Source organism: Platalea leucorodia (genome assembly GCF_965183815.1).
Source record: "Platalea leucorodia genome assembly, chromosome: 3".
Taxonomy (NCBI): domain Eukaryota; kingdom Metazoa; phylum Chordata; class Aves; order Pelecaniformes; family Threskiornithidae; genus Platalea; species Platalea leucorodia.
In genome coordinates, this window is record NC_138825.1 from 909,396 (window position 1) to 925,617 (window position 16,222).

At 57.1% G+C, this 16,222-nt stretch overlaps 1 protein-coding gene across 1 annotated transcript; it reads right to left on the reverse strand.

Moving 5' to 3' along the window:
* Positions 1-519: 519 nt before the first annotated feature.
* NKX2-4 (NK2 homeobox 4) lies at positions 520-1,670 on the reverse strand (the record flags this gene model as incomplete). The annotated part of the gene is made up of 2 exons (XM_082307323.1): positions 520-1,175; positions 1,295-1,670. The coding sequence occupies 2 exons, from the start codon at positions 1,668-1,670 to the stop codon at positions 520-522; spliced, it is 1,032 nt and encodes a 343-aa protein (XP_082163449.1).
* Positions 1,671-16,222: the final 14,552 nt, after the last annotated feature.

Below are 16,222 nucleotides of genomic sequence, written 5' to 3' on the forward strand. Positions count from 1 at the left end.
TTCAATGGGTCTGTAAGGTATACGCGCACCGGCGCGGGCTCCCGGCTGCGTTCGGGTTTGGCTGCCGGGCCCCGGCCGCCGGAGAGCGGGGCCGGGGGAGAGCGGAGCCCCCGGCCGCTCCCCGGCCCCCCGCCGGCCGGGCGCCCCGTCGGGGCGGCTCTCCCGGGCGGGCCCGGGGCCGCGCACGGCGGCAGAAGGCGGAGGGGACGCGGAGCCGCGAAGACGGACACACGGACGCACGGACGCGGGCGAGCAGCCCCGCAGACGCACGCCCGCGGCCCGGTGCGCGGCCGCCCGCCCCGCCGCGCCGCTGCCGCCGGGTCCCGGCTTCCAAAACCCCGGGAAGTCTAAAAAAAAACCCAAAAAAGCCGAAGCGAGGCCGGGGGACGCGGCGGGGGGGGACGCGCGGAGGAGGCGGGGGCCCGCGGCGGCCGTCGGGGCCCCCCGCAGCCGCCTCGCCGGGCCGGGGCGGCCGTCGGGGCCCGGTCCCCGGGGGCGGTGCGGGGGGGCAGCCGGGGATTACCACGTCCTGCCGTAGAGCAGGTTGGGGCTGACCATGCCGCCGCTGTAGTCGACGCCGGCCGAGTCCATGGGGGCCAGGGGGGGCACCTGGCCGTGCAGCGCCGGCGGGCTGGGCGAGAGCTCCTCCAGGTCGGCCGCCTGCCCCAGCGAGCCGGGGTGCGGGTGGGCGGCGGGGGCGGCGGCGGGCAGCGCCCCGGCGGGGGCGGGCGGGGGCGGGGGCGGCCCGGGGGCCGGGGTGCCGCTGCCCGGCGGCGGGCAGGGCTTGCCGTCCTTCACCAGCACGGGCACGGCGACGCGGCGGGGCGAGTGCTGCGGGCAGAGGCCGGCGCCGTCGGGGTGCAGCTGCTGGGCGGCCGCCTTGTCCTTGGCCTGGCGCTTCATCTTGTAGCGGTGGTTCTGGAACCAGATCTTCACCTGGGTGGGGGTGAGGTGGATCAGGCTGGCCAGGTGCTCCCGCTCCGGCGCCGACAGGTACTTCTGCTGCTTGAAGCGCCGCTCCAGCTCGTAGACCTGCGCCTGGGAGAAGAGCACCCTCCTCTTCCTCCGCGGGGCCGCGTGGAGCGGCACGATGGCCTTGGCGCCCTCGGCGATGCCGCTCAGGCCGCCCATCCCGGCCACGTTCATCCCCGCCGACGGGCCCATGAACCTGGAGACTGAGCGGGACAGGCGGCTCAGCGCCGGCGGCCGCCCCGTCGGGGGCAGCGGCTCCCCCCCGCCCGCCCCGGGCCCGCCGCCCCTCGCCCCGGGCCCGCCGCCCCTCGCCCGCACTTACTGCTGGAGTAGCGGGGGTCGCCGCCGGCCCCGTACCAGCCGCCGCCCGCCGCCGCGCCGCTCCGCATCCCCTCGGGGTAGGCGGGCAGCTCGCCCATGTTGCCCAGCCCGCCGTTGCAGTAGCCCCCGACGGCGCCGTGCGGGAACTGGGAGACGCCGTGGGGCATGTGGTAGGCGGCGGCCGCCCCGGCGGGGCCCGCCACGACGTGCTGCGGCACGGCGGCGGCGGCGGGGACCGGCGGCTGGCGGTAGGGCCCCAGGGGCGCGCCCAGCCCGCCCGCCCCGTCCATGCCGCCGAACTTCTTGTAGCTCTCCTCCATCGGGCTGAGGATGTCGGTGACCGAGAAGGGCGTCGTGTGCTTGGGGCTCAGCGACATGGCGCGGCGGGACGGGCCGGGACGGGAGGGGCCGGGCGCTGCCGCCGGCACCGGCGAGCCGTCCGCGGGCGAGGCGCGGCGCGGCGGCCACCAGCCCCGGCCGCCGGTAGCTCGCCGTTTCTTTTAGCCCGGCGCCGGGTTTACGCCAGACGCGGGGGGGCGGAGCCGGCGGGGGAGAGCGGCGGCGGGCGGCCCCGTCCCCTCCCCGCCTCCCGCCGCCCGCCCCGGCCCCGGCCCCCTCCTCCCGGCCATTGTCCCGCGCCCGCCGGACGGCTCTTAAGCCCGGCCGCCCCGGGGCCGCGCCGGAGCGAAGCCGGCCCGGGCCGAGCCCCCGGCCCTCGCCCGTAAGTACCTGCCCGCTCCCCCCGCACCTCCGTCTGTCCGTCCGTCCGTCTGTCTGTCTGTGTCCCGCCCGGGGCGGCGGGAGGGCTGCGGCGCCGACCCGGACCCGACGGGGCGGGCCCGACGGCGGGAGCCGGGGAAGCCCCTCTCCCGGCTCGGCTCCCCGGGGGCGGGCGGCCCCGAGCCGGGGCAAGGCAGCGGGCCGGGCCCGGCCCCTCGGGGCGGCGGGACGGAGCTCCGGGGCCGCCGCTGCCCGCAGCGGCTCCCGCCGGGGTGCGGGGCCGGGCGGGGACCCGCACGGCGCCGGGTGCCCTTTGGGGGGTGAGGCTTCGTTTGCGGTTCGGTTTGGGCTTTTTTTGTTGGCCGTCGTTCGTTGGTTCGTTGGTTTTGCGACAACGAAATGCTCCCTGGGGGCTGCCCGTGCCCCCGGCCGGGGGCCGGGGCGGAGGCGGGACGCGCTCCCCCCGCCCGGGCTGCGGCTGCGGCGGCTCCTGCGGCGGGAGGGGGCGCCCGTCGGGGGGCAGCGGCCGGGGCTGCTCCCTGCCCGTCCCTGCCCGTCCCCTGCCGCGGCCGGCGGGCGGGGGGGACCTGAGGGGACGCTTTGGGGGCCCTTTGCAGGCGGAGAGGACGGGGCGCGGCCCGGCCACCGGCCCCATCCCGCCGCCAGACTTTCCCGCTGCCCCCCGGACCGGGCCGGGGCTCCGGGGCGGCGGGGCTCCGGGGCGGCGGGGCCGGGCCGGGCGCTTGCCGGCTCTGGGGGCCGGGGGTGCCGCAGCCGGTCCCTGCTCTCCCTGCGACGGGGCGGCCGGGGCTCCGCGCATCCCCGCCCACGCACCGCTGTATGTGCGGGCGGCCCCGCAGCGGCCGGCTGACCCCGCACAAGCGCCGCAGGAGCCCGCGGGTTCGCCTCGCTGGGAAAAAAGGTTTGCCCCTGGGCCGGCCTGGGGGGGCACTGGCCGCCCTCCCCAAGCCCCGCTCCGGGAGGGGCTGCGCCCCATTTTTGGTCCTGCACCTCGGGACCGGACCCTTCCCATCCCCTCTCCAAACCCCAGCCTTTCCCTGCCCCCTGTGGCGAGAACTGCTGGGCAAAGCAGCTCCGGCACGGGGTGACTGTCAAAGAAAAGATAAAAAATCAGAGAGAGTTCTGCTTCTTACAGTCTGCGCCCCCCCAGATCTGAAGACCCCCGGTGCAGGGCAGCAGCTGAACGCGTTCAGGGCTCTGGGTGCGCTGCTGCTCTGGCCAAAGCTCCCGCTCCCGCCAATCGTACCTGCAGCACTTTATTCGGTTGCAGTTTTCCCACAGTTCAGGCAGAATTCCCGGTGCCTGCATTATTTTTTCCCGCGCCTGTTTTCCCGCTCTCTGCTTAAAAAAAACGTTTAAAAAACCCCTTCCGTCGCTGCCTGCCGTTGGGAGCAGCGCAGAGGGCCCGTGCCACCCTCCCGCAGCGCCTTGTCCCTGCGGCTGGAGGGGAGCCCCAGTGACACCCGCCTGCCCGTCAGGCACCCCCGGGGGGACACAGCTCTGCCCGCTCGCCCCGAGGGATGGGGCCCGCAGCAGAGCCCCCGCTGCCCGCGCCCCCCGGCCTGGGCATTTCCAGGTGCCGAGGGGGCAGCCACGCTGCTGAGCATCGGCTGAGCTCAGCTCTTGCTTCCCTGGAGTCTTCCTCAAAAGGCTGATAGTTATACTTTTATTTTATTTTATTTTTTTCCTGAAGAGAGTTTTCTGTGCCTTTTGGAGATGCTGGAAACGCTGTCCTCCCCGGACTTGGAGGTGCCCTTTTGTTGTCGGGGCGGGTGGCATCGCCCCAGTGGATGGGGATCAGGGCCTGAGCCTCCCCCGGGCCCCCCAGCCAGGCGGGAGGAGGGAGGGGGACCCCGGCCCTGGGGTTACCCTGCAGCTTGGCAAGCCGCGGACCCTGCAGCAGCCCCGGCTCCGCAGAGGTGAGACCCCCGGGAGGTGGGTGGATGGGGATCAGCCGGGAGAGGTGGCGAGCAGTGCTCCTGCTCCTCTCCGGGGAGGGGACAGGCTGCTCCTGGTGCCCCGGGGACGATTCCCGGCAAGCCGCTGGGGCAGGGAGGAGGTTTGGGGTCTCACTGAGGCCTCAGTGCTGCTTTGGTAACAAACCAGACAGAAAGGAGGTGAAGGGATGAGCAGGACTGGCCCCGTGCCCATGAGCCTGGCAGGTGTGACCCGGGTCTTACAGATATATCTAGATATATCTAGGTATAGCGATACATATATCTAGATATAGCTATCTAGATATATCTATACCCGGGGTCCGGCACAAACGACGGAGTCCGTAAGGGCGGGGAGCGAGGCGGGGTGGTCCAGCAGCGGGGGTCCGGCCGGGCGCCCCAGGCCTGGCGGGCCCCGGGGGCAGCGGGGACCGGCTGGCTCCCCTGCCCCGGCCACCCCTCGCCCCAGCCCCCGCGGGCAGAGCCCGCTCCTCCCTGCCTCCCCTGACAAACCGAAGGGGACGCCCAGCCTGGGGGAGCTGACAGAAACGCAGCCAGCAACATTCCTGGCGTTGGTTTTGCACGGAGAACAGCCCAGAATTGTTCCCACATCAGTAGCGTGATTTTTTTTTGTAGGAAGCATAACATTGTAACGAAGGCTTTCATCATTTCTTACACCGGGCATCGCAACTTCCCCGAAACGGAGCCTTTTGGCAGGGTCAGTACCAAATATTTGGTCCCCGTTGAAGCGAAGGATGGAGGTGATTTTTCCCTTTGCTGTTCCACTCTAGCAGGAACGCAAGGCACTCCTTTGTTCCACTTCAACTTCAGTCACCGGATTTTCTGATGGGGGGAAGATGTTTCATTTCGTTGGAATGTGCTGGACTGGTGGTAAAGAAAATCCTAGTGATAACGGCAAACGTTTCGCCAAAAAAATCCCTTAAAAGCATCCTCATTTACAGAATGTATATTCTAACTTAATCAGCCATTACCTGGCAGCGCCGTGCAAAAACGGACCGTGTCCTCCCATAGCCTGGGAAGATCAAGCTGCAGGTTTCAAGCAAAGTAGTTTCAAAAGAAGATTTTCAAGACAGACATGATGAATGCAATAAGGCTGACAGCGATAGGAAAGAACCTAGCGAGAAGTCAAACTATTAGGTTTTAATTTTTTTGAATTATTTTCCTAGCTTCTTGATTACACACCTTCCACAGGAGGTCACCTTTCTTTAAAGCTGTGGGAGTGCAGATGTTATTTCAGAGATCAGTTTGTCTTTCTGATAATAATGACATATTTTGGCCATACGGTGCTCATTTCCACACATAAGTTGTTCTTGCTATTTGAGACCGTGCCTATTACAGTAAAGATATTGACCTTGGCGAGACACAATTGACATATAGATAGAGGCTGATTTTTTTTTTGGCGTTTTTCAATAATCCAGTATAAATGCTAATTTATTTCTGTGGCAGCTTGCCTAAAAGCTATAGTTTCTTCTAAATAATCAGCGATAGTCGCTCATTGCCGAGTTACAGTGTTGTGATCACAGTTGATGGCAGTTTGCCTTGATTCAGCTCTTACCAATAATTTGCAGAGATTAAAAGGGTCTTGGAAATGGAGGCTTAAAGAATTGCTTTCTAAAGACATTGTTAGATTGAAAAAGGAACCTGGGGTTTCCAGTGCACTCTAAAATCATTTCCACATAAACCCCAGATTTAGTAGTTTTAAGTGTCGCTAAATGGCCTGTTCACAGGGAAAGAAAGATATTTATGCGGCATAGAGAGATCTCTGCTCCTGCTGCAGATGTTGGTCTGGCTGCCTGCGCCTGGGTGGGTGCGCGTCTCCCTTTCCCGGGGGAACCGGGCACTCCAAGGGGAACTGTGGGCAGGAATTCACGGCCGGGGTGTTCGCTCGGGGAGCGGTGCCTGCTGGCAGGAGCGCCCGGCGGTGCCTCCGCAGGGCCACGGCCGCGGCGGGAGACGCTGCCGCAGGTTTGGGGCTTTGCTTATACCAAAGTCAACGGCAGGCTTAGGGGGGCTGTGTGTTATTCTCACTGCACCGGGCACCTCGCCGCCCTCGGGGCTCCGTTCGTCCTGCCTCTCTTTACATGATGACAGTTACCATCAGGCAGTCACCGTTTACAATATTTTTCCTTGTGACTGTGGGTTTTCCTTATGTTACTTTTGGGGCAAAAAGCCACTAAACGTATTGGACTTCTGTGCTGGTTTCAGCACAAGACCCCTGTAGAAACACCCCGTGGGCTGGCAGTAGGTGCGGCTGTCGCCTGGGCTCAGTTGCTGATCCTGTTAACGAGGATTACATTGATTTCATCCGGCGCTGATCCTGTGTTCAGTGAATCCCTTGGGCCTGGGTGAGATGATATCAGCAGTTACCTCCACTAAGCATGCTTTCCTCTCATTGACATAATGACGGGATCGTTCACCCCGATGCGTTTTGCACGTTAGCGGGCACCCACTCTGCTGCCAGCTCCCGATTCTTGCGTTTCTTGCCCGCCGCTCGTGCCTGCCGCGGAGCGCCGGAGCTGGCGACCCGCAGGGCTGAGCCGCTGCCGCCGGCTGCTTGCGGCTCGCACAGATGTGGGCTGTTGTTAGGAGCCTTGATTGACTCCTGCATGGAGACACGCAAGTTTATTAAGGCCCGCGGGCAGGTGAGGTGCTCCCCAGGAGCTGCCGTGGGCTCTGCCCTGCTCTGCTTCGCCTGGCACAGGGCTCGGGTGGTGGCTTCTGTGGCCGTGGGAGTACAAGCAGGTTTTCCTCCTGCCTGTGGAAGGGGATGCTTCCAGCCACAGAGATCCCAGGTAAATGTCTTGCGTGCTCAGATCTGGCTGGGAAAAGTTTCTGGCAAGAGAAATGTGGCGGTGCGTGGTGATGTGAACAGGGCTGTCTCCTGCGGGGCTCTGGGGCGCGGGGAACGCGGGTCCTCCCAGCTAAGTGAAGTATCCAAGAGCTGCTTGTAATGTTTTCCTAATTATTGATGCAGCAGAAAATATTCCAATGCTGCGTGACAGGGGCATCTCGTCCAGCTTTTCCTCACGTAACAGAACGTAAATATTTATTTGGCATCCCAGCCTTTTCTGCAAGGTTCACTGAACCCTGCACCGCTTCGGGCTAGCAGCGGGCTCGTGCTGCCGTTGGCTCCTTTGTGCTGTGCCGCAACCTCCTGGCCAACTTCCCCTTCTCTCTTTGTTGATACAGTGTTCTTTTATTCCATACTGTTTTCCCTTCCTTTTTAATTAGGAGGGTTGAATAACGAGGCCGGCTTTCCTCGTCACCGCACTGTGCGAGGCTCGGTGATTTCTCTGCGAGGGAACACCAGTAAAGTCTGGGCTCCTGAGTTACCGCTTGGGTCGTTTTCTGTCGCTGTTTAAAGTTTCCTCCTGATGGACGTTGCTCGTAACGGCTCCTGGCTTTGGCAGGGGAGCCCTTTGCCGCCGGGCATGCCCGTTTGTCTGCCCACGCGTTGTGCCTGGGCCGTGCTTCGCGCTGGCAGAGGGATTATCAAACGTCTTCACGCTCCTTGGCAGCTTGATGAGATGTGTGCACGGGTGCCGGGGCTCTGTTATGCTTCTGTGGAACTGGGGTGAATTTTAATGATGCCTCTCCTGTCCTGCTCTGCAGCCAGGAGAGATCTGTCTGCTGGTGTGGAGGCTGCCCAAATCCATGTGGCTCCTTCCCTCTGTTAAAGAAGGTTCAATGTTTCCCCCAAGCCCCCTTCCGTAAGTATTTTACTAATTTAACGCTAATTTTTTATCTCCCCATATCCATTCTCTCCTGTGCCCAGGTCAGAGAGCTGAGCTGAGCTCTTTGCCAGGTCTGACATTGTTGCCGGTTTGCAAAACTCCGAGCCCCAGCTTGTACTGGTGTTTGCTGGGCCCTCATCTGCCCGAGGGTCTCAGGGCTGCGCGTTGCCTTCCCTTCGGGAGGCCAGACTCCCCTGGAGCGCAGGAAGGCCCGCGGACGCCGCTCTCCGCGCGTGGTCAGGAGCCCACGTGGCAAACAGTCTATTTAGCAACCTGTACAAAACGTCCTGTGTTAACAGGGAGGATTGAAGAGCCAAAGGCTGCCCGTGTCCAGCCTGGATAGCAGGTTGAGAAGTTAAGTCTTCAGACGCAGAGCTGGCTCTACGCGAAACCCCAGATAGGCATTTAGCAACACATGGGTTTTCTTTGGAAAGGAAAAAAGATGAAAAAACCTCCATGCTCATTTGATGACATCTCCTGATTTAATTTGCTGGCATCCTTGTGTCAGCACATGGTCAAGGTGACTCTTTGGGTTAGTTTTAGATCCCGTGTGAGGAAATCACAGAGTAGAGAGACTTCCTGAAGGATCCTCTCCACTACCTTTGAAGCCAGAATAATATTGCTTGTACAATTAGAAGTAACCATAGTTACTCGGAGCCCTGGCTCCGGGAGGCTGAGCAGAGCAAGGTGGCGAGCAGAGCGGGGAGAAAACACCTCTTTTGGGGGAAGAGTTTCTGTGCAAGCCCTGCGGAGTAGGAGCGTGTCTGATGGGCGGCGTGGGTGCAGGACCCGGCCCGGGCGGGGGCATGGGAATGGTTCCTTCCCCAGCCATGGGGAGGGGGAGGGCAGCTGGTCCGTGGTTCATCAGCGGTGCAGGTGTGGGTGCTGGTGTTAAATGGCACTCAGCTGTGAAGCGGGGCTTTAAGGATGTTTATCCCCCTGCTAGCTGCCTGCAAAGGAAGGGCTTGTCTTGCCTTGCCTTGCCTGATGAAGTGAAGGGGAGCTGTGGGGCAGCTCCTGCTCGTCCCACCTAGGAGAGGAGGACATGGCTGTTTCCATGGGACAGCGTGGGTGTGTGAGGTGAGGCCATGGGCGTTGGGCTGTTTTGGGAGATGAGGATTATAAAAGGGTCATCGCTGGCTGTCAAAAGCAGTGGGTAAAAGTGTAGAAATGTCCTTTCTCTCCCCTCCCTTGGAGCACGGTTACCTTGGAGGGGGACGTGGTGGGGTTTTGTAGAGCGGTACCCCCCACGGCAGCTTTGGGGCTTGCTGCCCTGTCCCCTGGCGTGGAAGGAGCCGGGGACCAGACGTGGCAGAGCTTTCCCGCTGGGATGGACCTGCGGGAGCTGTGATGTGACAGCCAGCTCTGCTGCTGGGTCACCTCAAGTCAGGACCTTGCAAAGGGCACCTGAGCTTCTGTGTGTGGGTCCCCAGGGTCACTGGCATTGGGCAATTACCGGCAGCGATGCTCCCTGCGATGGGAGGACTGGAATATGCAGAATAAAAGAACAAATACTCTCAAGAGATCGGAAGGGGATAACGGAGCCACCAGAAAGACAGTTTTCTAAAGAAGAAATCATGTCTGAGCTTTTTCTTTTAATTTAATTACACTGAGGGAAGCCAAGGCATGTAAGATGACTTACAGTATTGGCTATCAGGAATCGAGAGGCAACACTTGAAATTAATTAACTGAATGGAGCTTGGGTCCGAATGCTGCCACACGGATGGAGCAGAGCTGGGCTGGCATGGGAGGAGGTGGCTGGTGGGGGGGTGCAAGGTGGTCCTTGGCTGGGAGGGGGAGTCTCTGTGCCCTGGCTGCCTCATCTCTCTGCCCTTTTGTGCAGAGGGAGGTTTCCCTTAGGCTACCCTGCGCCTGCTCAGGGGGTCCCAGCTGTCCGACAGTTTGTGTGATGTGAGTGGGGCTTCTTGGACCTCGTGAAGGACCATAAACCCTAGAGAAGAATCAACGTGGGTCGTGCTCCTAACTGGGAGGTAGTTTCTGCAAGGGCATCGGGCACTTCAGCTTGCCATCTCGTGCTGCTGGACCACTCCAGCGCACCGAGAGCATCCATGCACTCTGCAGTTGGGTACCGACTTGTCTTTGTCTTGTTGGGTGCCTGTCAGCGTCTCCAGGTACTGAAATAACTTTATAAATCCCACTGGGGTGAAGCCAGCTCTGGTTTGAGCACTGGGCTCGTTACCATCTCGCCGTTCTCAGCTGTGCTGCCCTGCCTGGCTGAGCCAGGATTAGTAGCTCGACTACAACACCGCCTTGTTCCTGTAAAGGGTCAGCCTCTTGCGCAGGGCTGGCAAAGGCCATGCAGATGTTCTTTAAATCTGATTTAGATATCCAGTGAGTCTGTAGTTTAGCATCTTGTGGCTCTCAATGCATCTGAGAGTTTGTGGGGCAGCCTGGTATGGAGGGGATCTGAATCGAGGAGAGCAGAGTGAACAGTGAGCAGCCAGAGCTGGAAATAACAGGCCAGGTCAAGACTGAGTCAGGAGGAGTTGGTTAAACTGGTTTCATGAATGATGTGAACCTGGAGAAGACTGGTTCTGCTCTCAGATGAGCAAGTGGTGGTGAAAGGCATCTCCCAGATTCCCTCCGTAGAAATCCCCATTGCTGTAGCCACCTTTGCCTAGATCCAAAGCTGTTGCACAGGGAAATTCCCTTTGGGGTCTGGAAGGCTGTAGGGGGGTGAATGCCCTGCTGATGCCTTCCCAGCTTCTGGAATAGGCTGCCGCATCCCGAGGAGCGGTGTTCACAGGCAGAGCTCCAGGGCGCCTTGTCCCCTAATGACGGATGAACATAACCGAGCCCTTATTTCGCTGCTCTCGCCTGCAGGAGGCAGCACTTTGGGGAAAAAAAACCTGGAAAGTCACATTCTTGAAGTGCTGAAATACGCCATTGATGGGCCAGGCATGTTACAGCGGAGGCAAAGGAAAGAGAAGTTTGATACTTGTGCAGAGCATCCAAACAGATGTTTAAGAGGTGCTGGCCTCTTCCAGATTGTATTAATAAAAGATTTCATTAGGTTAAAAAAAAAAAAGAGGAAACTTCAGTGAAGGACCTTCTCTTCTCTGCTATGTGTTTTCTCATCCTCAAGGCTATCCTCTTTTTCATACCCTGGGTTACTGCTCTGGTTTGTTGTTTTCTTCCCTTGCTGCCGCGCGTGCTGTGCCGGCTCTGACCCCCGTGAGTGTCACAGGTTTCCTGGTGGTGCTTGTCACCATGGAGTTGCGGTCTGCAAAGTGATAGTGGCATTTAAAAAAAAAAAAAAAAAAAAGACTTAAAAAGAAGCATTGCCTTCCATAACCAGCAAAGCAGAGCAGATGGCAACGATGGCACCGCTGCCCGGGATGCTCTGGAGACGAGTGCCTGGCAGAGTGGCTTCGTTTGTCCGTTTACTCTTTAACCCTAAGGATCTCCCACAGGTGGATGGGGAACAGGAGGGAGCCGTGAGTGCCTGGGCACCACGTGTGAAAGGAGCCACAGACACCTGTAAGTTCCCCCCTCTTATTTTTTTTCCTGCAGAAGCCTGCTCTGCTCCAGAGCCCTTGGGCCATGCAAGGTGGGAACCGTGCCTGAGCCCCAGGGTCATTTATTTGCAGGGTGGGAACAGTGCCTGGGCTGCTCCGTCACGCCTTGTAGGCCTACGAGGGCTGGTCCAGAGCCCGCAGCAGCGTGCGAGGTGTCCCGTGCAGAGCTGTCCTGTGCGGGGCTCCAAGTATGGGTCAGTATGGTCCCCGGTGCCTGCAGGCACTGGGCATATCTGCTCAAGGGGAGGGCTGAATGTCTTCTCAGGGGGTTGCTTGGGTGATGATTTTTAGATTTTTTTTTTTTTTTTTAATTTGCATTGCATGTCTGGTGTAAGGCACTGGGTTTGACCCTGGCCTAAGCCCCCCTGCCTGCGTTGGTCCATGGGGAAGGTGGTAACTGTGTGCTGATGTGCTCCTTTTCTCTCTGTGGGGTTGAATTGCTACCCACGTAAGGCTTTTGAAAGCTTCGGGTCTACGTGCAAAAAATGGCTGTGTCTTCCTATCTACCCCATGCAAGGTGGGATCTGGGAAGTTGGCTGATGTCCGCTCTCACCATTGTGCTTACTAAAAATACAGAAACAAAACATCCCGATAGCTGGGGCGGGGGGAAAGGTGGGGCTGACCTTACCTCTCTGGAAAAGAGCGGGGTCTGGGGCTGTGCAAAGCAGGAGGAGCCCTGGGACCTGCCAGGGCAGAGCCTGCGGCACCGCTGCCTGGCGCGAGCTTCCCCTGCACAGCTCCTCGGGGAAGATGGCCAACAGCACGAAGGTGGGAGACGACAGATTATTTCCCATTCCTCTGTCATTCTGGTTGAGCTTACTGCTAAGGGATGGCGATTTGGGGCCCTGTTGAGTGGTCCCTGGCATACGAAATCCCCAACAACATCCCCGCCGGGACAGGTTTGCACAGCAAGCACATGCTGGTGTGGAGGTCCTGCTGCCTGAATATTTATAGCACCTTTGCTATGTTCATTCTAGCATTAAACTGCTAATTAATTATGACATTTGTACTACTTCATTTTTCACTGTGAATCTGCAGAACCAGGCAGGCAGTTAATTAGCTCTCTCTATGCAAAGGATACTAAGGAAAAATAATTGCTTGAGGAATCATCATCGCATTCTTTCAGAAAGGTCTTACCTATGAGCTGGCTTAAAGCTTGCTAGATTTGCACTTTGAAAGATGCCTCTGTCAAAGGCCACTCCTTTGGAAGAGAGATTTGAAGGAAAAGGTTATCTCAGAGATGTGGCTCAGTGGGTGTTATTTAGTGCTTGTAAGTCCAAGGGAAATCAATTATCTAAACAACTCCTGTTCTGGAATGGATTTCTTTATTCTTCTTTAAATATGCACTCATCTTTGTCTTCGTCTTGATGTGTACAGACAACAAACCTGAGACTGCGGGAGGAAATCTGTCCTCCTCCAGGCTTCTCGCAGCTACTGCCTGGGAAAGGGTGAGGGTCTTCCCCCATCATGTTTTGGTTTACTTAAAACCAGAATTTTTTTAAAAATGAGCTGTGGGAGAAAGGTGCTTACAAACAGCCCCTGGTTTCATACACCCGTCTTCTCTTCCCAACCGTATCCTGCCCTCGGGAGCACACAAACCTGTCGAAGCCCCTCGCGGGGTCGGTGATGTGGCTGAAGGGTCTCGTGGGCTGATGGTTACGGGCGTCCTGCCTGTAGGGTCGCCCAGGCTTTTGGATCTTGCTGCTTTGGGGGGCATTTGCCTGGGGAGGTCCCTGAGAGGGTTTGGCAGCACATCAGGGGTCTCCGACCTGGAGCAGGACCCTGGGGTAGCTGCTCCTCCGTTTCTCCCATCTCTGCTGCTGTCTGATGCAGCTTTTTTTATGGCTCTGCCGGCATGCTGAGCAGTGCGCTCTGTATTTTCTGGCTTCCCCTTAACAAGAACAGGTCTGCGGCCACTACAGGCTCCTTGGGATAAGGAGCAGGTTTTTATTTTTGGGCAACAAGGACAAGCAGGAACACAGAATAATGAAATTGGTATTTGTGCCTCCAGGGATAAACAGGCATTTTCTTAAACAGATTGAAACCTACGGCAAGTATGCTTGCCCTCAGCACTGCCTTTGAGAAACTTGTTTTATTAGCAGATAGTTACATGTTGAGGTTACAGAAGGAGCATTACAGTAATGGAGTTGACATCTATATAATGGAGTTGACATTTTATTGAAAAGGAAAAAGAAAAAACCTTAACAAACAGAGTTCCCCTCCCTTCCCCTTTCTTTATTTCCTTATTTTGCTGTCATCAATTGCAATAAGGCACACAAACTTTGAACAGCCGTCGATGCTGGCAATTTAATAAAATTTCATACAACGGTAGGTGCTTCAGGAATGTTAGCAGGACTAATCAGTCTGCTGTAAACTTGAACTTTGCTGAGAAATCAAGGCAATAGCTTGTTCAACAGCAAATCATAACAATTTGAATCAATTCTTGGCAGCACGCTCTTGTTATTAACTATTACACACAGTCTTGGCTTCCAGCTTGTGTTAGTGCTTTTAGCAAGAAGTTCAGAATAGGGATCCCTTCCTGGAGGACAAGGCTTCTTTTCTGAACTAGTTAATGGATGGGCTTTGCTCTGCTGGGGCCGCCGGTTAGATCCGCATCGTTTTTGCATTGAACTGGGCTGGGGTGTAAAGAAGGTTCTCTGCATGCCAGATTCGTTAGAGAAGGTTTAGGATAAGAGGGATGAACAAGCCCATCTGGGCTTACAAAGGTGAAAGAAGGTGCCACAGCAAGATGCCAACTGGATCGCAAAAAAAAAAAAAGATAAGGAATAGAAACACCAAAGCATCTTCAGTCTTTGAGCAGATGAGAAGTGTCAATGAAGCATTGCTCAGACCTCGGTCTCCGAGAGCGTGTTTTGGGTTATGTTAACTTGTGACAGCTGAGTGGGTGGCTACAGCTAGACTGTCACTAAAGGGCTATAAGCCCTGGGACTTCCTCGCTGGGGAAGATGAGCTGTTCATCTTCATCTCTGATCTGGGCAATCAAGAAATGGAAATTATCTGTCGTTCTCCCTTCTGGTTGTGTTGTTCTGGCCTTCGCTTGTTCTGGGTGCAGCAAGAGGATCACTTAAAAATAAAAGCTCTCAGCTCCTGAAATGCTTTTCAGAAGTAATATTTTTTTAATTAACAAAAGTTACAAGTCCCTTGTTGGCTTTTGCTCTTTCCTCTGTACTGTAATTTAAGTAACACATCTTTTTTTTTTTTTTTTTTTTTTTTTCCTCCTGGTAACTTAGGTTACTACAGCCCATTGACATTTGTATTTCTAATGTAATAATCAGATGCTAAAATACAGAGATTACATTTGGATCAACACATTCAGTTCTTAAACCCTGAAAGTAATTATCTTTTCTCATGTACAACGAAATGAAAATGTTATTATGTTAACCATTAGCAGCTCTATCGTCTGAACGTGGCCTGTGGCACCACTTGCAATGTCATCTGCTGCTTCTGTGGACTTAAACCTCACAAGTTTTCCCCCAGCCAGAAACTTTTTGGGGGTGATCCTCATGCAGGAGCTACGACACAGGAGATGCGCAGCTCTTCCTAGCAGGTGATAATTGGCTCAAGTACAACGAAGTCTCCATGAAGTGATGAGGCTCTTCAAGACTTCATGGCTGAACGTGTAGCTGAGGTCTGGGTAACTCTACTCCTGACATCTCATTTATGGGAAACTTTTCAGGGCTGTGCAGTTGAACAGAGCCCCTCGAGACACCCCCGGGTGCCCAGAGGGAGACTTGATCTTAGCCAGGGCTTTTTCTTGACCCACTAAATTCAAAACCACAGTGCAGAGAAGCCATTAAGCTTTCCAAGAGCTTCTTGCAAGTTCACATAAAATGGGGAGAGGGAAGGCAATTAATTGCGTGGTGAGGCTGGAGCTGTCCCCCGCCGCGGCGTGCCTGTCTGCACGGTGTTGCCAGGAGCAGCCTGTCCCAGCCGAGGTGGAGCTCAGGTACACCTGGCCATCGCTACAGCGTGAGCCCTACGCTGCAGAGATCCAGCGTCTCGCTCTGGGCTGTGAGTATCCTGTGAGTATTTCTTGTATTTCCCTATCTTAATGGCTTTTTAGTTCCTGAGCCAAAGCTTATCCAAATGAGCAGAAAATCTGTCGGTGGTCCTTGCTGGCCGCTTGCGCAGGCAAGTGTTCAGTTTACCTCGGCAATCGTAGCTGCTGCTTGTGCAAGCCAGAGGCACGGGACTGAGCTTAAACAAGGGTTTAAGTTCCGGCTGTGCAAGGCTCGACCCCGCCACGTGTTCCTGAGTGCTCCTGTGCATTGACGGCTTTCACACTGCTTGGAAGCAAAAAGCTGTCAGGCTACACTGTGCTTGAAATAGATGCAAGTACTGGCTTTCATGGGGGATAAATAACCCGAACCATTTTCTTGCCAAAGAGGTCCAGTTTCATGTGAGCTACTGGGGGGAGATGAGGAGCTGTTTTCACTTCTCTTGGTTGCAAGGTGATTGCTCAGACACCTGCAGGTAAGGATCCAGGCTGATAGGTAATATGTTTGCCCAAACATAAGTATTTCTAAACTGTGCTGAGATATCTTGTTTTTAAGGTCCAACGTGTTTCAGCCAATGTGATTTTTATCACATAGCTGTGAAAAGGACGAGAGTGGAAAGCTTGTGGGAGCTTCGCCCTGACAGTAATCCACACCCGATAGTTTACGGTGGTACAATAACAACGGGCGTTTTAAAATGTGACAGTGATCTGCGGAGACCTATTGCAAGTTTTCCAGGAAAGACTTCAAACATCGTGTTTAATTCCCTAGTGCTGTGAAGTTAGAAATTCAAACCCTCCCGCAGCGTGTTCCCACGGCCCTGTAAGAGGCAGGGATGAAGCCACGGGTCCTTGTTGGCACCCGCTGATGCACAGCGGTGACTGGGTCCTGCCCACGGGGTCCTGCGTCGGTGCTGTCCTTGGGTGCTTTTCAGTAAGCGGCTG